The sequence below is a fragment of the Lepeophtheirus salmonis genome, chromosome 5 (assembly GCF_016086655.4).
Source record: "Lepeophtheirus salmonis chromosome 5, UVic_Lsal_1.4, whole genome shotgun sequence".
NCBI classification, from domain to species: domain Eukaryota; kingdom Metazoa; phylum Arthropoda; class Copepoda; order Siphonostomatoida; family Caligidae; genus Lepeophtheirus; species Lepeophtheirus salmonis.
Genome location: NC_052135.2, coordinates 64,505,455 through 64,529,248, shown reverse-complemented (window position 1 = coordinate 64,529,248; position 23,794 = coordinate 64,505,455). Strand labels below are relative to the sequence as shown.

General features: G+C 30.3%; 1 protein-coding gene and 1 non-coding gene across 2 annotated transcripts in view; one reads left to right on the top strand and one right to left on the bottom strand.

Annotated features, from left to right (window-relative positions):
• olf186-M (Ki-ras-induced actin-interacting protein-IP3R-interacting domain olf186-M) overlaps positions 1–23,794 on the top strand; it is a 104,656-nt gene that overhangs the window by 21,451 nt on the left and 59,411 nt on the right. The window contains exons 3-4 of the mRNA XM_071888117.1: positions 19,120–19,325; positions 22,716–22,773. Of these exons, the coding sequence (XP_071744218.1) occupies positions 19,120–19,325; positions 22,716–22,773 (264 nt within the window). The remainder of the gene's footprint in view (positions 1–19,119; positions 19,326–22,715; positions 22,774–23,794) is intronic.
• On the bottom strand, positions 10,877–11,040 carry LOC121119138 (U1 spliceosomal RNA). The gene has a single exon (XR_005864684.1). It is a non-coding gene; the product is annotated as a U1 spliceosomal RNA (small nuclear RNA).

Below are 23,794 nucleotides of genomic sequence, written 5' to 3'. Positions count from 1 at the left end.
TTTTAAGTTAGAAATTAGTGTATAAATCCATTTTTGGGGCAAATGTCCCAAATTGGTCTTGGATAAAAACAGTTTTGGTCAATAATTTGCTCACGATAGTCATTATATAACCAACAGAAAAGGGAAAACATATGAGGTTTTTGAATAAATTATGCTTTCATATTTTGAATATGTTCATCATCTTTTAATTTATCTGTCCACAAAACGTTGATACTTTATATTACTTAAACTAATTATTTTTTCAAGAACTTAATATTTTATATTATTCAATGTAAGTTATCTCTTCTTTTAAATAAAATTAAAGGTGTATGGTTTGCTTTTTCCTTCAAAATCAAATTATAAACTTTGTCACCTAAAATTAAGTTGTTTTTAAGGACCAGAAAATAAAGTTTATTTTTTTTGAAAGAAAAATTACCAAATCTGTATTTCACACGAGCAAAATAAAATTTTTTACCTTTTAATTATTTGCCAGAACAAATATTAAATAACCATTAAAATCCGATTACAAAAAGGTTGTTTCGATGTGTTATCAGTTGTTTCAATTAGAGGCAAATGATAATATAGACATGAATGCTATATAAAGGTATATAAACACATATTATATTAGGTTTTCTTTCTTTAACTATTTCAATTTATAAAAATATAATTGTTGGTGGTTCAATGTGCGTATGTTCGATTCACGGTCGCTCCTAAGGAATGAAGTATACATAATGTATATATTCTCAAAATACAATTCCTAGGTTAGATGGAGTAATTGGAATTAGTGTTGTGTCGGTCCTTATTTAGGAACAAGGATTGCGGTCCGGGCCGTTCCCATTCAGTCCAATCCCACTTGTCAACTCGCAATAGTGGTCCGGATTAGGTATCCTACTGCAGTCTGTCCTGAACGAGTTCTAAGGATGGTGCATTGTTCAGCCAGCCACCGGTATCAGAATTCATTAAAAACTGGAGATGCTGAAGACGGAATGTCTTTGTAAATGTTGAATATTTTGTAAAAGCTGTGTCCTCTCAATCATAAATTTAGAGAATTCATAAACCAGATAAACTGGGTTTTCATCACTTAAACCACACCCACGACATAGTAGGCTAACTTCATAGTGCATGAGATGATAGTGTTGGTGTAAGAGATAATGCCATGTGAGGAACTGAACCAAGAAGTTCAGTTTTCCTTTCGAAAAATACAAGAGATACTTCCACCTCCCAAGTCTAACACTTGGGAGCATCGCACGGCTTTAACGGCAATAGTCAAGGTTCGAACAAAGTGTCTGCCGTTTGTCTATGAAATGGGCAGATACTTTCTCCCTAAGGAAAATTTACTCGGGTAAAAGGTTGATCCAGAGCTCCAGCGTTGGCTTGCATATCAGCCACCTCATTTACAGTGACATTACTATGAACACTTACCCAGCAGAGGGAGAAAAGGACCTCACTATCTAACGACCTCAAAAGATTTTTCGTGTCTCAAACATGAGAACTCTTTGTCTCTAGTGACTGGATTGCGCCAATTGCTGCTTGAGAGTTTGACCGGATCCAAAATCCTCTAGACCCCCATTTCTCATGATTGTCTACGTGTCAGGGAGATTAGTGTTTAAAGTCGAAGATAAGCTGATGAGCAAGTTAACTAGCGCTAGTTGGAGCAACATATGTAAAATCTTTCTAGTTTGATATATGTAGAAAAATCAGCAGCATGATAAAATGGATGGAAAATATAGAAGGATCACGAACATAAATTGTAATAGCTGAGTAATATGCCAAAAATAACAAGCATTTGACTCCCTACGTCACTGCCACATTATGAGATCTGCTAAAAGTTACTCCCCTAACGTTTTTTAATCATATCATAGCTTTTTTCGCTAACGGCTCTGCGATAATTTTGTTGAATGATAAAATGAGTGAACCCATTCTATTAAGTAAGAGCTGTGGACAAGGATGTCTTGTCACTCCCCTTGATATTTATATCTACAATCAATGAACTAGCAAGGACCATTTCTAAAAAGTATTTGAGATTTGAAGTCTCTTTTTGTAGCACTCCACATCTAATTGAACTATATGCTGATGATGTAACGTTAATGATTGAAGCAAATTGGGAAATTCAACTTTGGTATAGGAAAAATAGTTCTTTTGACTTTTTTAACAAATTTAAGGTCAAGTCAGGATTGGAAATTAATAAAACGAAAACTGCCATCCTTCCCCTGTGATCTTGGAAACCGGACAGTTCTACAATAATTGAAACTTGTAAAATTGTACATAATGTTAACATCTTAGGTATCGAATGGACATCCAATGGTGTCTCAAGAGGTAATTAGGTCCTATTAAATATGATGGTCTACAAACCGATCCAAAAACGGGGTATCTCTGAAAAAATGTAATGATTTATATAATATGTGAATTTTCCCTGTTGTATTATTCCTTCTCTTGAAGAATCTGCAATGATGCAAGAAGATGCATGGTTTAAGGGTCCCTTTCGGAAAAATTATATTCCTGCTTTAAAGCGTCCAAAACATATATTAGCCGCTGGGTTTTGCCTTTGATCTTGTATAATCATAATATGCTATAAAAAGGTTGTGGAAGATTTATGTGTATACCTGTTGAGAGACTTGAGGGTGAATTTCACTTTTACTAATCGGTATTTTTCACCACTTCTAGTGTCTATTCAGATAATTGTATGGAAAAGAAGGCCTACTTATCATTTAGATAGAACAATTGATATTATTCAAGAAAATAGGACCAAAATGTCTTTCGTTAATACGTTTGGGAAACTGTTTTTATAAGAAAAGCCTGCTCTCCTACATAAAATTTCAAGATATCATCACTTAAGCCCTGAATCTATCATTTGGGGAGGGAGATTCCGTCTTCCTCTTGAGAGGTCTCTTCAATATTTTCCTCCTTCCAAGACTTGGTTTTTAAAAATGAGATTTTAACAAAATTTGTCAGTGGAAGTGAAGTCTGTGTCAGATAAATTTATAGTACTACTCAATCTTCCTCCTTCATGGGAACGAAGAATTCTCCGATCCATTTCTGGAATTTCACACCGGATCAAATTTACAGCACAATTTTTAAATTTCCAATGACAATATCAAATTTTATTATCCATGCAAAGACTGGGGTTTTATATTCAACATTACCCTGCACGATTTTGCTTATGGCCCAGTTTTGAGAGTAGTCAAATTTTTTATCCAATTCAACGTTTGTGTGACAGAAGATATTTCTTCAAACTTAATAAATGTAAATATATTATTTAGAGCTTATAAGAGAAATACTTCTCCTGGTTTACAAAGCCGTAGAGTTTACTTTATTAAATATGAAATCATTGACTGCTAAAAAATTAACTATTGACTCTCCATTACATGTGGAAGAATTAAAAGCCATAATGATAAACTCAACTGCTCAATATTCAGCACTTTCCTCTGTCATCATCTTTTTTGTAGGCATGGGCCGGAAATATCATTCAATTTGTTCCGTCGAGGTCTGTGCAAAATTTTAATCTCATCAAGACATTGGTTTTTATTAACTTTAGCTGATGTTTCGACTTTTTTTGAATAGTATATCGGGTTATTTTACTTCAGGACATTACATATAAACTATAATGTTCATTTATGTTTTTTTATAAAACGTAATTGTCCTGTTACTTTTTATTTATATGATTTACTTTTACCATCATTTGTATTTATTATTTAAATTACTTTAACCAAAAAAAAAAATAATAATAATAACAACAAAATATATTCATATTGCAGCATAAATTGATCAAACAACGAAGAAAGTATATATTTGATTGATTGTAATGAATATATGGATAAGTAGACACAAGAACATGCAAATGCACTTTCAAAAAAATAAAGAAACTGAAATTGATTATCATTTTACCAAACTTTCAATTATATGCATGGAGAAATGAAGCAGTAGACAACTTCAAAGCAAAAAACATAAATATGAAATATTTTGATGCCTGAGGTTTTTGTTCAAATCACTTTCATAATTAAATTCTATCAAGCAATACATTCATTATTAAAGTTATTTAGGGTATGTTTTGTAAAAAAATAAATCATAATCCTTAGCACATCTTAGTTTCATACATTTGTTAAAGGTTTGTAAATTGAATTATCAATAAAATATAAATCTTAAAATACAACAAGAAATATCTTTTTTTTTTTTGCAATAGGATACATACAGTTCTTTCTTGCAGAATTTAAATATATTTACGTTATATAAAAATAAATTTTTCATATATATATTTATAAAGAAGTTTTTTGTTCATTACAAACTTTTATATATGTACATTAGACAATACAATACAATGACAAACACTGGGAATCGCCGGATAATTTTTATTTTGAATTTTATTCCCCTATACAAGAAAATCACCGTGAAACGTCGGAAAGAATTGTCCTTCATGGACGCGTATTGATTTGAAAATCTGTAAAATGTAGAAAAAAAGAATAAAATTTTGATTTCGTTTCTTTAAAATTATTGATTTGATTCAAGTTACAAGGTTTTTATCATCGGAAGTACTCTAGATGAAGCATACATTTTGCAACAATAATTCTCTAACTTGCCTTGTAGTATAAATATTTTAGTTACAAACATGTTACTAATAAATTAATATTCTCTATTGGTACTACGTATTGTGCGCATTTATTCTAATATCTTCATTTTTATTACTCAAATCTAATTTTTGAAAACAAATGTTTAATCTTGTTATTATCAAATATGCTTTATAATTTTTCACCACGAAGACTTTTTATTAAACTCTTAAAAATACGACGAGAATAAATCCTATAATAACAAAAAAAACAATTAGATGACGAATGTAAAAAAAGTAATGAGACCTTCTAAAAAAACAGTTTTGAATAGGTGTTGTTGATTAAATCTTAAATTTCTGATTATTTTTGAGTAGCTTAGATTCTTAACCTTTAATTAATATACATTTTGCAAACAAAAATTCTTTATATGTTGCAATGGGGGCAAGAAGAGCCATAATAGGCAATTTAATCCGCAACGGCAGGACCACCTCGGACTTCATGAAGGCCTTAAACGTCAGAAAGGCCACTTTCTGTCGGGTCAGAAATCGTTTGTCTGATGGGGACAAATCCACGAGTGGAAGAACCACCAAAATGAAGCCTGAAGACATTCGAGTTGTGCTTAGAAGAAGTGAGAGGTTACATCTTTCCTGACGTCAAAAAGAACTCCGTCTTCAGCAATGTCAACAACTCTTTAATTTTCTGAAGTACAACTAGAACTGAGTCATTTTTTTCTTTGATGAAACGACCTTTACCGTTGAACCCGTTCACAACAAGAGCAATGACTGGATTTTATGCATTGGCAAGCGTGACAACAGTATCAAAACAGTTACCAAGACCAAACATCTGGCCTCTGTGAGAATTTTGGGGAGTGTGGCATCAACTGGAGATAAAATGCCTCCAATTTGGTTTCTTGTTGGATATCGGTTACCCATCTCCGACTACTTGATGGTGTTGAAGGAAAATAAGGTCCAATAGATCACCAAGACCATGAAGAGGTCCAACAAGGCCGCGTACGTATTTCAGAAGGACGGGGCTCTCTCCCATACCGGTAATATTGTACAAGAGTGGATGGGTAGCAATATGAATTTCTTGTTCAAGAACCTTTGGCCCGCTCATAGCCCACATCTGAATCCATAGGATCACTCCATTTTGTGGCAAATTAAGAAGAAGGCCTGCAAAATCCGAATGTTGATGCCCTGAATACCTCCGTTAACCAGCATTGAAGTATCATGAAAAAAGACTATGTTGTCAATGTGTGCAAGGGATTCTGAAGGCGGTTGGAGGCTGTTATTGAAGCCGATTGTGGCCAGATTCATAATTAATGTGCATTGTTATAGTAAAAAAATATTAGAATACAATTTTCCATATAAAATTATGAGTATTTTAATGACTACTTAGAGGCAGATCTAAGTACTTTTTCTACACCCAGTATGTTCTTCTACAGCAAAGAACATATTGTTCTTGATGAAGTTGATTTAAATTTTAAATAAATCACTTACGCACACTTGAAAAAAAATAAAATAATGGGGAATAATATTGTTGAAAAAAAAGTTAATTCATTTTTGTAAATATTGTAAAAACCCTGTAATAAAATGTTTCGGAAATCGATATTACTATTTTGTTTAAAAAAAATTGAAAATTAGTGTTTGATGAAAAAAAGAGATAAAAAATGAAAAAAAATCAAACATCAATTTTTATTTGTCAAACTTAAATGTAAACAAGTTTCCAGACAAATTTTTTCAAACTTTATTCTATCTGATAATCCAATATTCCATTGCTAATCTATTTTTTTAGCATTTCAAAAAAATGCGCCCAAGTGATTCCTAGAGAATTAAATATTCTTGATGTATATAGATTTCACCAAAAGAATCATAGGTCAGATGGAGTAATTTTAATACTATATTGTTTAATTATTCTTAATCAGTGGAACTCCATCTTATCAATTAAAGGAACAATAAAAAACAAACAAAAAATGTAACTGCAATTTTCACTGATTTTTTTTCACAACTTTTTTGATTCTGAACTAATTTAGAAAAGGTCCTTGTTCATATAGCTTTTTTTTTTTTACTTTCTACTTCTTTTAGACGTCAGTCATTTTTTAATTAATAACTCAACCCCCTTTTTGAGATACAAGAAAACGATTTTTGAGTTCTAGATATAAAATTAGCCCCCCTTATATGACTCCTTCCCCCTCAAAAATCGGCACTACCTTCTTAGCATGAACAAGTTAAAAATAGACACCCATGAAAAATTTCAGCCTCCTAGGCCCAACAGTGTGGGCAACCAAAAAAGACCAAACACACACACCAACTCTATTCCATGCAGATTTCTACAACATAAATGAATATACCTTTGTATATCAAAGGAAAAGCAGGACTCACAACAACAAGAACAATTAAACTATGCATATTTTACGGTCTTAGCATATGCCAACTTTTCTACACTACCCGTAATCGAAATTCGCTTAACAGTGGAATTATCTACCCCTAATTTACATTAATACATAGAAGGAACTCTGCACAATACTTGATAAATATTATAAGACAACCTTTTACTTTGAGAAATATCGTTTTACAAAAAGAAAGGAAAAAACCTTTTAAATATTATATATTCAATCAGTATGTGCTCTTACTTATATGTAAATATAATGTTAAAGCAAACCTCATATTTTCTAAATAAATAAATATTTTGTCATATTTTTTTTATAAATATACCATGTTAAAACATATAATACATAATAAAATAGGTACATAAATTATAAAAATTCTGCTCTATTTTTGCAAATATTTTAAACGAAAAAAAGTAGTGGAAGAAATATGTTTCATAGCTAGGAATGTTGATGTATCCACTGATAATGTTATTATTGCATTACTTCTCTAGAAATCTTAGCACGACTACTTCCTGAAGGGTTTTTATCCATATGAAAGTGGATAATGTAGCAATAATCAACTTTATTTGCCCTTAGAAGTTAATTCATATCTATATTAATAAAACAAAGTTTGTTTGTCTGTCTGTATAGAAATATAATCGCAATTCACCGGGTGCACTGTATATTGTGCACCATATAAATATTTTTGATATATGAAACATCTAGTCGTATTAATGAATTATTACAGGCCTGTACATATTTTAATTTGTTTTTATAATTGATCTCTTATGCATATAATAATTAATGAGCATTTTCAGTGAGTGTTAAAATTTTAATTAAATATTCATACTGGTATGTTAAAGTAAATTTTGCTTTGTTTTTATTAGTCAGCGCTCTGGAGATTAAAGTACTCATCAGTCATCCGAACATAGCAAATGTTTTTTCTCAAACTCTCATTACTTCAATTGAATTGATATAATGATTGAGTATTTACGTGTGAGTACATATACTCTTGAAAAACACTGATGATTTCTAGTGGAGTAATAAGGAAATAGTTATAGAAAGTTGTATGTGAAGAATTATCTTCCGGTTCACCCTTTAGCTATTACGTTTACTCTTCCGAAGAATTTTGTTTAAAAAATGTCCTATTTTTTATTAAACTAATAAATTTAAGGGATTGTACAAAAATTTTGTTGTTTTAGATTTGGAAGATCATATCCAGTTGTTTCGTGAAAACTACTTTTTATCAATTAAGAAATCCTTATCCTTGAAAGGGGAAACATATTTTAGTGAAATCAACTAATTTATTGAAAATATGTGATATGAAGAAAGTGTTGGTTAAAGAGAATTCAACCCAAAATAAGAAAAATGAGGCGCTAATTCCAACGATGTTAGATGTTGATACTTTAATAAAATGTGATTGTGATTAACTTCATTTAAATTTTATTATTTTTTATAAGTAGTTATATAGCTAGAAATCTAAACAAATATGTTCAATTAAATGTTGTCAATCCAAATTTTGATCATCTAAAAGAATTCCGAATATTAATTTTGAAAATTGACTTATGGATGATGAGTCTCAAACAGTCAAAGATTAATTCATCAATACGATAAGTTTATAAGGTCTTGATATCCTTCAAATTCTACTCATATACTTTATATTGTTTCCTGGAATCTGTATGAAACAGTTTAAGAAACACAGACTCCACTATAAATTTTTCAATAAATATTTTCCAAAGAGTACAATTTTATTGACTTGTTTTATGTATGGAATGTCAAATGAAGGCTCTCAACTAGACCTGGGAATATTGTATGTAAATAAATTAGAAAGGATATGCCTACTTTACAAAAATCAACGTTGCTTTCACTATACTGATTATTTAATTTTCTGAATTAAGCATTTCAGATACTGATAATAGTTTTATTAGCCTACGAAATGTTGATATCGATAATTTGTTATTCTACAATACGTACATATAGATGATTTTTAAAGCTAATAATAAATAATGTTGAGAAAGCGAAACTAATTTGTCTGTAATTGCTATGGTGCTACCTTTATTGAGGAAAAAAAACAGTTTTATGAAAAGAAAAGTTAAAAAGGTTTATTACTTTTCTCTTTTTTTCAAAAATATGGGCATTATTTGGTAGTTGAGTTGGAAAGAGAACATTTCCCTCAATAAGAAAGAATAAATCATTCCTGGCTACCTTTGTGATAACTTTTTTTAAAGGCATAGTAAAATTATATAACAAATAATATTAGTACAGTACTAATACTATTATATATGGTGAAAGTTCTCATTCCTGGACCATTAACTTATTTGTTTCCCTCCTAATAAAATAAAGACAGCTGATGCAAAGGAAATCCACTAATTGGCGAAACAAAATACCATTTGATAAATAATCGTCTTTTTATAATTGTCTTCTGGGGGCATTGAGTATCAAGCTTATAGAATTGCTTCTCATCTTTGTTTTTAAGCTTTAAGCTGATTAAAAACAAAAAGCTCCCCCCCCCCTCACTTCATACCCCCATTCACATGGTCAATTATATGTTACATTTTCAAAAGTGTCAAAAGGGGGTGGAGGTTTGATTGTATTTATTTCAAATAGACAGAACATAACAAAAATGACATATACAAGGAGATTTCCCAATATAAATTTACTTATTACATAATTATAGTTTATAGCAGATCGTTTTAGTATATAAATTTAAGATAAACAAGCTAAATATAAATAAAATCTTTTGAACTGGCTATCTTCAACATAGTGTGTTCGTACTAGTAAATAAATAAAATAATTCATTACAAGGTCGATTCTATTTTTTTTTTCATGTATTTTCTTAAATGGTCGTGGCTTTCTTACTCCAATTCTGCTTGCTAATATACCTTTCAACACTAATTACCTTAAATTATCCCATATATTTGAACACAAAGCCTATAATTGGGCAAAATATTTCTTAAGTAATGTTTGGGGCGTAGAAATATAAAGTAAATAAAACAAATGAGTTATTTATTTTTGTTCAAAATTGCTTTTCTACTGACACAGCAAAAAGGATATTCATTCTAATATATGTACTTAAGTAGGACTAAGTACATACGACGAGGAACTCCCGTTGATAAGCAGAAACGAAGAACATTTGCAAATTTTTAATCATTCTTGTTTGTTCGACATAAAATATAACATTTAGAACAAATTAAATGATAATTTAAAGAAGAAGCCTTAATTTTACTGAAAATCAATATTGCTATCATTTGAAACCAATGCATATTTACACTGATATACAAAAGTGGGAAAAATTCCTTATACTGCAAATCCAAGACAATTTTTTGTTCACACGTCCAGTTCAGGTCCTCAGAAAATAAAGTATACTTTTAAAATTATATTATATACAGGGTAAGGCAGCAAAACGTGGACTGCTAATTAATGTTTATTTCCTCATTACTATAAAAGATTCAGTGATTATTCTTGATATTCGGTTTTCACCAATATAAACAAACTTTAATATTGATTTATTGATTTCATCATCATGAATGAGCAACTAGCAAAAAGGCAGGGCATCTTAGATCGCCTAGATGCTGGAGTTGATGCAATGAAGATTACAGACATTGTTAAGTGTTCGAAGAGCCTGGTTTTTATGTTGGCCAAGATGAAAAAAAATGGAAAATACCTCTCCAGGATGTAAGGAAGTGGAGGGTATATTTTAAAAAGGGATACGATGTTCTTGTCAAGGTTAGAGAAGAATATAAAGCAGGATCCCACTAAGTCGATGAATCGCCTCACCAACGAGTTCTCTGTGGCTCCTAGGTCCATCAGGCTGGATATAAAGCATAGCTTGAGATTAGTTTCTTTCACAAGGACCCCACGCCAACTTCTTAACGAGGATATGAAAGCAGTTGGCTCGAGAGGTGCAAAAAATCCTCACATGGGTCAAGGCAAACGGTTAATTATGAAAATTTTCTCGAAATAGAATATTTTCACAGTATTTTTTTTAAGGGGATTAGCAACGCACGCATATACCCAAAATAGAAATTATGGTATCTAGTTATCCACATTTGGGATAATGGAGGAGTTAATCCCACCTAAATGTAATGGTAGGCCCTCATCCCTGTGCAACCACCTTATTGATCACGGTTTACCTCCTACTCAGGTAAGATTTTCACAGTTGATCAATTCCACAAGAGTCAGAACGACCGCTGGCTTGTAGAAATAAAAGAGGAGGTCCAACAGATTTACCACACCAAATATCTACCCAAACAATGATCCTCAGCGTTGTGGCCTCTGATGGAAATAAGATGCCTCCGTTCTTTTTCAAGGGTGGACAGAAAATCGGTCAGGAGACCTTCTATAAATGCGTAGATACACCATATTTCCATGGCTGAAGACAAACTATCCGGAGGTTAGCTATTTGTGGACTCCCACTCTCATACATTGCCAAGTGCCAAAGTTCATGTGTAGATAACATTGCTCGATTCTGGTCCAAAGAGATATGACCCCTTCCTCCCCAGATTTGAACCCACTGGACTTTTTATATGGGGCCAATAGGAACTTACACACAAAATTGGACTCCCTGTAGTCCTCCATAGTGTCTGCATGGAAAAATTTGTCAGAGGACATTGTCATCAACTCCTATATGGCCTTCAAGCGATATTTTCCTCCTTATTATCGAAAATATAAAATTATTGATGTATTTCTAAATCCATCTCTTGAGCCACGTTTTGCTGCCTTGCCTTGTATATTGAAAAAATGAAATGACTTTCGAGTAAAAAAGAATTGTGTCTGCCGAGGACTCAATTGGGAGTGTGTACTGAATATACTAAAACTGCACGACTACTTGATTTAAATAATAACTATGGAGCAACGAGTTGATGTGGTACTCAGTGCGTCCCATTTAAAAATAATCCAAAAAAATAACATGATTAGTTATACATTGGATGCTTAGTTAAGAGTAAAATGGGTTTATTTATCGTAGAGCAAGTCAGAAATACAAAAATATTTTTTTTTAATAAGAACTCTTTTTGTATCTGTTTATACAATTATGAATATTTTTTTAGAATTTTATACTATATATCTTTTTTAAATAAATGTTTAAAATTTAAATTGAACACAGTTAATCATAAATAAAAAAGAAAAAAGATTCAAACTGAATATATAATGAATGTGGGTACCAAGGAATTTATATATTTTTTTATATTTTAACAAATCGATCCGAACTATGCCAAGTACACCCCCAGGTATTTTAATAAGCATAATTTTTAATTTAAAATTCCTCAGTTAATTAATAGCTTCGCTGTATATGTATATTCAAGGATGTAATTTGAGAAATATTATATGCTTTTGTTTCATCAAAACGTATCAGAGAAGTGAAAAGTTCACTTCTTAATCGTTCATAATATAATCTAGTATATATTCATAAAATAAAATATTTCAATATTTTTTCATCAAAAATGAGTAATATAATATGTCAAAATCAGATATGTTTTGAAACTAATCAAATAAGTGACAAAATTATGATCAACAAATCGTCTATTGCTATAAATAAACTATTATGTTTAATCCTTGGAGAAGGTTCACTATTTAAATATACTGAAAAGTTTAGATTTTATTAGAAAGACTTAAGTATGAAGATTCTTAAACAAAAAGGTTCTGCATTCCTCTTATCACTAATATACTAGTTAGTGGACTAAGACAAAAATTGCCGATTAACAAACTAGTAGAATATCTAAATTATAAGAACGCGAATCCCATTTATACTTACTTAGATATCTAATGGTTCTTGAAGATTTGAGCCTATAGTTTCATTAACACTTTGAGGTTGTTCCATCTGGGCTCACCATAATCCAGTTTTAAAATGGATAGATTTATGATTCCGTTGCCTTGGTCATGTGATAACGCTGTTTAAGAGGTTTTATTTTCGAATAATATTTTTTCATTGCAGGAGGGCTAGCCGTCTTATTAGAGTTTTAAGACAAAATAAAGACACATCTCTGCCCTTCCCCTGAATTCCTGATTGCGAAACAGATTCCTTGGTAATACACGGGTCATTTGAGAGACCTTTACATAAAAAAAAAAAATTAGTGAATTCATATGTCATCTATCACATGCAATAACTGTCTTAACATCAACAATGAAAGTCGTGTCTATGGCGTACCAAGCTGTCTGTGTAGCAGCTCTGAGCGAATTTCAATATTGAAGAGAGGTGCCAGAGACATTCTCCTACAAGGCATCCAAACTTGCAAGTCCAGGGCGTTAAGACCAGGGCTGGAGGAGGGACGCATGGAGGCAGGACATACCTCAGCCATAAAGCTACAACAGTAGTTTTGGTTCTTCTCGGTTGTATGGGGGCTGTAATACACCTCTAGACAGTCTCTGGAGCCTGCTTAGCACTGACATCGTTGCAGAGGAGATTGCTAAAGCGTTGTCTTTTTTTTTGTTCTCCGACATTTTTATAGTTAGAGACATGTGATAAAAACAAATTGTTTATTTTTGTTTCAGCTGTCGTTAGGTTACGTAATAAAACCTCTTAATCAAAAGGGAGTACACGTTTTGGATCTTTTCTCTCTATAGTATAATTACAGGGCAATATTCTTACGATCAGTTGTCCTAGAACCGATAATTTTTTAATAAAGCCATAGATACGAATTTCTATCAAGACAAATAACCTTTGAGATTTAAAAAAATAACTAATATACAAAAGTATACAGTTTTTAATTTTTAATGATTATATTTTAAGTTCCCAATCTAGTAAAATTACAAAGATTTTATTCCTTTTTCCGACCAACTCTTAACAACATTAGTTTCAAATTCTTTATAATTCTTATTGCTAGGAATACAAATTTAGTTACGCTTAGTTAGGAAGTAATTTAGGTTGATCATAAAACCTCAAGCTATGAAAGTGTTACATTATTTTGTACAATTTTTATCTTCAGAAATTATAATATTATACGTACAATTAATTAACTTTAACATCAAATTTGATTCTCTATCTCCTTTACATAATATCTTCTGTGACTAAATAGATTTGATTAACAATACTTCCTTACAGCTGATACTAAATTTACATAGTTAAACATGAAATATGTATAGTCTATTTCTATATACACCTTGCTAACAATCCATTATTCTCCGAATTGAGTCTTTTTTTTCATTATCATAACACCTGATAAGTGATAAAAATGTATGTATTTATATCAAAAGGTTGATTTAACAATTTTTGAATAAAGATTCATAGATAGATAGATATGTTAATTATTATTTTTTTCACTTCTAAATCAAAGTTGATTTGCATACGAGTATATGGTATACATAATAGGGTTACCCTAGCTTTACCAAAAATTGGCTTCTTCCTCTCTCACTATTCAAGTTTTGGGTTCCTGCTGAGTCAGATCACGTTACTGAATTTCCATTGGATCCGGTTATTAGTGATAATAATAAAAATAAAAAAGATGAAAATTGATTGATCAAGCTAGCTTAAAGTTGATTTTTCTTCTTCAAATATAAGAATAATTACATAAATTTTACAGTAAATAGAATGAAGCAAAACGAATTAATAAATATGTTACAGATCTACAATGTCATACAAACTATTAAATACAATATAAATTTGAATGATTGATGCATCTATTATGACGTTATTCTATTCAGTCAGAGTTGTCGAAAAGGTAGATTCCCAGAGTTTAAAAGAAGTCATATCACAAAAGATATGAGTAATAAATATTTTCTGATGACTTTTCCATCTGAAAAATAGTATCAATGTGTGTTTATCTTCAACAAATTGAAATATATTCAGGAAAGGCTAGTTTTAGGCCAGTGGGGTAGGTCATAATGGGCACTTGCACAGATACCCACTTTTAACAGGGGTCTTTTCTAGATAGATATATTTTAAAATTGACAATATATTGTGCAAATAAATTTCTAAAAAACGATCATAGTGATAAAAAAGAAACAAAGAACTACAAAGAAAAATCAATTTATTAAAAAAAAGAAGTATGTTCCACATTTAAAAGGAGTGATTTATGTTTGCTTCAGGCCACGTTCAAGCTATAACTGTCTCTGATTGAAGTGATTGAGAATCGTTGAGAACTCATGACAAATCAATCATCAATATATATCTATTACGTTTTCTACAAAAAGAGAAAGAAAAACCCGTCGTAAATTGTAAGCTAGTTGGCCAATTACGTTATTCTTCCTCAAATTTAGTATGTATTACTTTAAAGTGTTACTAAAAAACCACGATTTATTCATTGTAATCTAAACAGTCTGCATTTCACAAGTGAAAATATTCCACATCATTTTAGTCCTTAGATGTGTCTCTTTTTGGATTATTGTTGAGAGATAGCAATGATATTGCTATATGCAACACGCGCTTTTAATTAATAATTTCTAAATTAGGTCTGGAGAGTTGAAAATTTGATATTTATAAAGCTTTCCATCGAAAAATGCGATAAGGGACAATTTTTTGATATTTTCAATTTTTTGTAATTAAAATCTTACTTAAGCATGTTATTAAAAAAGTGTCATCAAGTAAATGCTAAATTATGAGTGAATAATCTATAACAAATATGATTTTTAAAACGCAGACAATGATGAAAACATCGGGGTTTCTCCATGTTGGGAAAATATCAGTTTATAAAACATAAAACTATTGCTTTAGACTATATATATATTAAGGAAAATAAGTACAAGGAGTAATATATCACTTTATATGACATGACAAGGCTTTTAAATGATCGATTATGATGTAATGAATCAAATTTGTAACAAAATTGTTATAAAATAAATATAATTGATATTCTTCCCTCTCTTTTTTCTATTATCCAAGAAATATGATACATTTTTAATTTTTTTTTTTGGAAATCAGCACTTTTCCTTAGTAGAAATGAATGATTGAGAAACAATTGCAGCATGTTCCTTTTCTCGAACATCAAAAAAGTTCTAAAATTTATATTATGAAAATTATTCGAAAAAAAATTTAAAAAATTTTTCTTTAACTTTTCTTCAAGGTATTGACTGAAAACTTATTTAGGGGACTAAAAGTAATTACTTTAAGGAATAAGGATGTTTTGACTGTAACTTATAAATTGTGAATTATTGGTTCTTCTGCTATTCGTTGATATAATTGTATCAAAATTCAAAACTCACTCATTAAGGAGATATTTAAGATATCGTTAAGTTCTGCACAAAGGAAACAGTTGCAAAAAGTTTGCAATTTACCTCGTATTGTTTATTCTTTTTCTTTTTTATATATATACGAGTATTTACAATTCGTCGTAGTCACTTTCACCTTAATATATTTTGTCTTAAAACATTTCGCCTTAGGACATTTTGCTTCAAGGGTATTTTGCCTTAATATACAGGGTAGGCCAGTAAATCGTAATCTCCCGAGGATACTTTAGAAATACTTGTCGATAATCCTCACCACTTCAACTTCAGCATCTACGAGATCTAAAATGAGCTGCCTATTGGCGTTTTGTTCACTAATGATGGCGATATTACGAAATACTTATTATAGCTTATACACAAAAGATGACCAAAAAAAACAAAATGTCAAAAAATAATCACTAAATCTTCCTTTATTAATAAGAAAATAATCATTAATTAACATTGCACGTTTTTATTGTACAAACATGTTGAAATAAATTAGGTTCATACATCGTTGTTGAACCTTTTTGGTTGAAATTGATAGTTCCTTTGTATTCTTAATCAAAATATATAATTTTTATTACTATAAAAAGCTGAAATGATACACTTTTTATTTTATTTTACATATTTTCTTAGACATTTATCAATAAAAACGTAAAAATCACAAAAATGTTTTCATGACGCAACAGTCATAGGAAGCGTATCTGACCTTATATTCGGTATGACTAAAAAAATATAATTCTGGACCTATAAGATTATCTAATTTAGTTATTTCAGTTATAATCTGAAATATAGTTAGAGAAGAAGTTACATTTTAGTGAGTTCTGCCATTTTTTGATAATCAGCTCTTGGAGTTGTGTCTGATTTCAAAAAAATTTCTATCTTCTTTAAAAAATTTGCCCTTTTCCCTTTTAGTATAATCTTTTAATAGTGTGGCTTTTGTTAAGTTCTTTATTAAAGTTACACCACATGTCCCTTTAGTGTTTAAACCAGTGATTTTTTAGAGACTGAACTTTCCTAAACGACTTTTCCCAAACTGAGCCTACAAATTAAAAAAAATAATGCTAGAAATAACGAAAATTTCAAATTCTAATTAAGTACATAAATTGATATTAGATTATACCATAGATTCAACTTTTTTACTTTCTCCTTTTTCAAAAGCTGACGAGATTTTGTTAGATATAATAGAGTTTCTACAACTTAATATAATTTCTGATAAAAAATATTGTGTAATTTTTGAGGACTTGAAATTTTTTACTAATGATTTAAGATATCAAAATTTTTAAATATCTTAATACACTAAAAGTAATTATTCGTACAATGATTGAAATTATCATTGAAAAAATGATAACCTTTTGAACTTGTCTTTGTACACCACACTAATAAGAATGGTAGACTAAAAATATAATATAGAAGTACCTACTTCAAAAATATTAAATTTTTCTTAATAAAGATAACGACGTTGTTTAATAAAACATGGTACAAGTTGTTTATTTTATTATATCTTGCAAAATTTTATCCAAAAAGAAACATAAAAAAGGGCACGAAAAAGTTGGTAGTTATACATTTTTTTTACAATGGAAATATTAAAAAAAATGTTCGCAGTCCATTTTTATATTCGTGAGGTAATGTTGCAGGTACTATTCACTTAATAAATAATACCATTGTAAAAAAATAGCTTCTTGGTATATCCTTTTGAAGGGTGAATAATTAGATTTACTATAGTCATTATAAATAAAAAGCATTTTGGACATGTAAAAAAGAAGAAACCGAAAATTAAAATGGTAATCCTGACAATTTCAGAATGTTTTGGAGGAGAGTTGCCATGACGTGTCACCAGTTTAGCTCCAAGCAGATAAGAGACAGGAAAAAAAGTATCATTCTCCATAAAAAATACTCCATTTTATCCCCTCAGTTCTAATCTGATTCCAACAAGGACTAAAACTTATAACTCCCCAACAAATCTTCAGCTATATTCTCAGCCATTCACATTTGTGATTACACTTAATACCTAGATTATATCTTCCTCTGTAATAATAACAGACTTAGAAAAAAAAATGAGACCACTGTTTTATGTGCAAATAACAACAAAGCCGACACACTAAAAATGCTTAAGATTTAAGACTCTCTCATTGATATGACAATCTGAAAAATGGGATTTCAGTGAGAAAATATGTAACTCTTTCTACAGAAGACAGTGGATTACAAAAAATGCCCAAATATTTTAAACTCGAATTCAAAAATATTTTTAACCATCCTCCCCAATGAAAAACCCTAGAGACAACCCTACATATGTGGTGTGTCATCACTAAACCAAGTATAATAGCTTACGCTTTGCATGATCTTGAATTATAAGAATTAATTTAAGTTATGTTTCTTAATATATAGTAAGTAATACAATTATATGACCTTGACCTTTGACCTATCGAAGTTTAAGGGTAACTTACTGTTAAAAATAGTATTCCTTCACAAATTGATTTGTAAATTAAGACGAAAACATTTAAAAGTTGTTCATAATTCTGAATAACGTACTTGGGGCTATGTTTCATTCTGATCAAACCACATTTCTGGACTTTGCAGCTCAGTTCAGCTTCGTTGGCGAAAGTAACTACATCTAAATTGGTCGTTCAAAATATATTAGCCATTATCATTCTTATTTAAAATTGGTATAGTTCAATTTCATTGATGAATTGTTGATAACGTTATGTGTGTTTTTTAAAATTATCAACATTCGTACAATGACATTATATGCATTTTAAAGCGTTTTTATATATATACAACTCGTATAACTGGGATGGAGAGAAATTACTTAATAGTGTGCGATAAAAAAATAAATTTGTCAACGATTTGAAAACGATTAAATTTAGGTTCACAGTCTGACACTCCAAATCTATCTTGAAAGAATCAATTTAAACTAAACTAAAAATAAATCCAAAAATTGAACAAATCTTGGACTACTAATAAATTCCTATATTTCAAATCCTACAAATATAAATTACAATAGAGCAATATTTTTTTTTCGGACAAATTTCATATTAATAAAATCCACAATAATTAGAATATTCAATATTTTGACAATATTTTTATATTTTTTAGTTCTTTAAACGATTATGAAGAGGAAGATGACGAAGAAGAAGGAGACGATGACGAAATCAATGATATACTTAAGGGTGGATCCGATTTATTGATCCATTCAAATAGTCAAAAGGCCATTAATTCAAGCAATTCGAATCCGAGTAAAAATGAACACTTCAACGAAAACTCTGATACAGAAGATGATAATCTGATTCTAGGAGCTGAAGGTATGTATGCGACTCATAAACCCATAGAACAATAGCGTAAATTGTTCCCGCAATATACCAAACTGTTTAAGGAACAATAAGTATGTCAGAGCTGCAAATGAACATTTTATTATAAGTCATTCCATATAACCGGTTGATTTTATTGTCAAAACAACATTTGTAGAAATATGACCTAAAACGAGTGCAATACATTTTTTTTTTGGCAGTTTGAACGGTGTTTTTTAATTTCTCAATGCGCTATCATTATTCTTTAGCTCTGGAAGACAGAGTATATAGGTATAAAGTAATCAATTGTGTGTGTGCTGTTGAAGGGATGAGAATAACGCAGATGATTTGTAGAGGAGTTTAAGGTTGACTCAGAGTAGAATTAAGGATCGACGTCGAAGTAATTTCTGCATAAGTCTTTGCTGGATACGGAGTTGGATTTATGTTTGTCTCTTTCCATTAAATGCTATTTATAGCTTAACTCCGTAATAGAACGTCATAACAGCATAGTTGCACATTCCTCAAACTGTCATGGTTACAAAGTGAACTTTCATTTTCTTTTGTAGTATATCAGCAAGTCATATGATTTACAATTCTAGCTATAGGGGTCTTGAAATAAAACTCGGACCCATCAAATCCGAACTGAGCTGGGTATTGCTGTACATCTTAATTAAGCATAATGATTTTCTTTGTTTATGTTTTTGTAGCTTTCCTCTTAAATTAATTTTCCAATATTGATCAAATTTTATATTTTTACTTAATTGGCCAATTTATACATTCATATATTTCCTTTGATTAGTGCATTTGGATTATACAATAAGAAATGTTTGTCTTCTTAAATGAAGGTAATTTATTATTTTTTTTGTGAAAAGATTAAATTTCATTTTATAGGTAGTAATAATCCCAATGAAGCAAAGTTAAAATTGTTTTATGTTATGTTATGGTATGGGATGAAATAAAGGGAGATAAATTTTGTAGAAAAAAAAGAAGAGATATTTTGAGGAATAAATACGAGAAAAACAAAGTTCAATATTCGTGCATTCTGATATATCGATACCTATTTGTTAGTTAGCTTAAACTTTGAGATGTATTGATACTTTTAAGTAAAATAAACTAGTTTTTACTTCATAAGAATGATGAAATTCCCCAATATAAACTACGTTTAGAGACAATCAAATATTACTCTCTCCAACAACCTTTCCCACTTTTTTGAAATAACATTATTTCAATGCTGCCTTGCCTCTGTAACTAAAGACATATACAACTAAGATCAAGACCATTATGCATAAGTCATATAAAGATTGAAGTTTATCGATAAGTCAAACTTGGCGAATTGTGTCAAAGTTTCGTAAAATAGATGATTCGACTGATCAAAGAGGTGGATCCTCTAACATTATATAAAATTCAAAATTTATCTCGTTTGTAGAGATCATGGCAAATAAAAATCATTGTATAACATCTCATATCACCTTAATGTATCTCAAATAACTATTTTAAATTGCTTTCATGAAGATATGGGTCTCAAAAACAATTTATGATTGCTATGAATAATATTAGACTTAAAAAGATTATGGTTATTTATAATTTTTCAGCCTAGAAATGACATTATTTCAGTACAAAACTAGAAAAATCATTTTTGAAATTATCTTAAGCTTTTATATATTCATTTTGTATTGTACCGAGTAGTCATAAAAATCTGAACACTTTGAATTTATAACTTCAACAAGATATAATTTATAAATTGACAATAGAATTTCAACAAAATTAATACTATAAATAGATGTGTGTCTGAGCTCTCTTAATCATTAATCTATCCATCCTTAGAGACAATGATGGCTTCCAGGTGGTGGTGGAAGGCTTGGCATCCACTACAGATGTAGTCCTGTGTTATGGCGTCCCAGTATTGACTGACTGTGGCTTGGAGGGCCTCAGTGTTTGTAGGGTGGACACTGCAGGCTTTTATTTCGACATGCAAACAAAAATTGTGGTCGAGGGGTTGTTATCACGGCTGTACAGGGTGACAAAATTGTCAAAAAAGATTTCAAAAGAGTCTTGTAACAGAAGAGATGGGTTTCTTTCATTCCTGGTGTCAAAAGTGGCTTCTCCGCCCTCTCAAGGTTCTTTAAATCCAATTTTTTTGATAGTTCCCTGGACAATCTGGCGTAAAACCAAAAATTTATTGTATGGTCCCTCATGGACTTGAGGGGATTGATCTGGGCTGTTTTCTTTAACTCCTCCGAGTCCAGTTTGGCTTTCTTTTTGCCCTTTTTCCTCTCCAACGTTTTGGAATTGTTGACAGTATAAATGGTAGTCCTGGCGACTCCCACCTGCTGGGAGTGCGCGAAAGGAACTTTGTCAATCAGGTTCGTGTGTACTCATCTCAACTTTTACATAGACTAACGAGCACAGGTTTGCTTTGTTTTGTGACTAAATGTTTATTTTTTTTAATAAATCGAAATATGAATTCATTTCAATCATTCAACCTTCATCAATTATTCAAGTAGTATGTGTTCAGATTTCAATGGACCACCTCGTACTTAATGATAAAAGTGTTTCTAAACAACAAAAGTTTTATAAAGCAGATTACTCAGAAATCAAACTTCAAAAAGAAAATTAAGATCCATTTCGAATTTGATCTCAAAGATATACTTATTGTAAATTTCTAAATCAGTCTAATTATTTTTAACCTGTAATTGTTCCCCGTAGTTAATATCAATTTTACTATTCGAATACATACCAAAAGTACTTAATTCATCACAATATAAATAAGATATAATGTTTACCGAAGGATTTTGGGTATTTTTTAAAAGCCCTGATAATTTGAAGAATGTTTGGGAAGAGAGTAGCTTAGCTATCATGATGTTTCATAGGATTACCTATAATCAACTATAAGAGAAGAAAATAAACACATTTCCTACTCCAAATCTAGCTAGGAATTACTCCGTTGTTGATCCTCAATTATACTGCCAGTATTTCAAGGACATACACTTTTAACTCCGTAACAAACTCATTCACTAGTAATTACTTCATACTTTGATGTTAACTCCTCAAGAATTAAAAAATAATGATAACAGCTTAAAACACTGCTCAGATTATCAACTAAAAAAAAGCGCTCCCTGGCTTATGATTAACAACTCTTAATGATGATACTGTTTAATACTGTTAGGGGCATATACAAAATAAGTCTGCAGGTTTTATTCATTTTTACCCCGCCCCCTTCTCCCCAATGTTCATTGACATGTATAATTAAGTGTCCAACAGCATATTTTAGAGACATTTAAAATAATTAATTATACACACATAAGCTTTTATTATGTTTTATATTGGTTTAGTTTTATTTCTGTAAAAAAAAAAAAAAAAAAACATAATTTCCTAATTTATAATTGCTATTTTTCAACTTTTCAGCTGCACTATCCAACCAGGACTTTCACTCTTGTAATAAAGGAGAATTGAGCCAAAAAAGGTAATATTCCTCTTAAATTATTGATTTTTTGAATTTCTAATATTAAAAACACATTTTCTTGACAAAATTTTATTAGAATAAAATTCTTTCACAAATGTATTTTAATATATACAGGTTAAAAAATATACCGGATATTTATTTATCTATTTATAAGACAGTTTTTGTATGTAGATGCTTGATGTTCAATTGATTGATTATATATATTATTCTTTATTCATGCCATTTCCAAATGTCATTCAGTCAATATCTTCTTGAAAGAATTAGTTAGATATTAGACGTAGGCTGATATATCGGATTGAAATCGGAAAACCGATATATTGTGCAATATATCCAATATATGTATTTTGTTAGTATCAGAGAATATTCTTTGATGTTTCAATATCTACTCTGATATTTTTATATGATGTAGACAGAAAAAAGAAGGGAACAAAAAAAAAAAATGTTTTTCAATTTTTGTAGCTACAGAATGCTTCATACACATAACACTTACCCTTAGAGGAACGAAAGAATGCATTTCTTATGATTAGAGTTGACGTTTTTGCAAGGAAATAAAGAGCGCGAAGAGAGTGTGACATATGTTCTTAAAGAAAAATTAAAAAGCTTGTTAATATCACTTAGAAAAATAAACTATTCTTTCGTTTTCCCTTTTTTATATATGTTTCAAGTTATCCCAACTTGCGCAGGCCAACTTTTCCAATCCTGCTTTTTGACTAAAAAACTAATATTTTAACAAATACGTAAATCTTAAACTAACTCAACATATTGTATTATATAATATGCTAAGGCCTTAAGAATGTATGCTAATAATTAAATTTCTGAAGAAAAAAATGGAAAAAGATACAAAAAAAAAAAAAATAGAAAGAGCCAAAATTCGGAAAATGTGCTGCTAGTCAAAATAGGGTGTACGTTGAGTTTTTTAAGCCTTATTTATTTGTTCTAGTTCAGTACAGTCTTAAAAGTGGTCCTTCAGACCGTCGATCCTTCCGACTGTTTGTACTAGAACTGATTAAAAAAGAAGAAA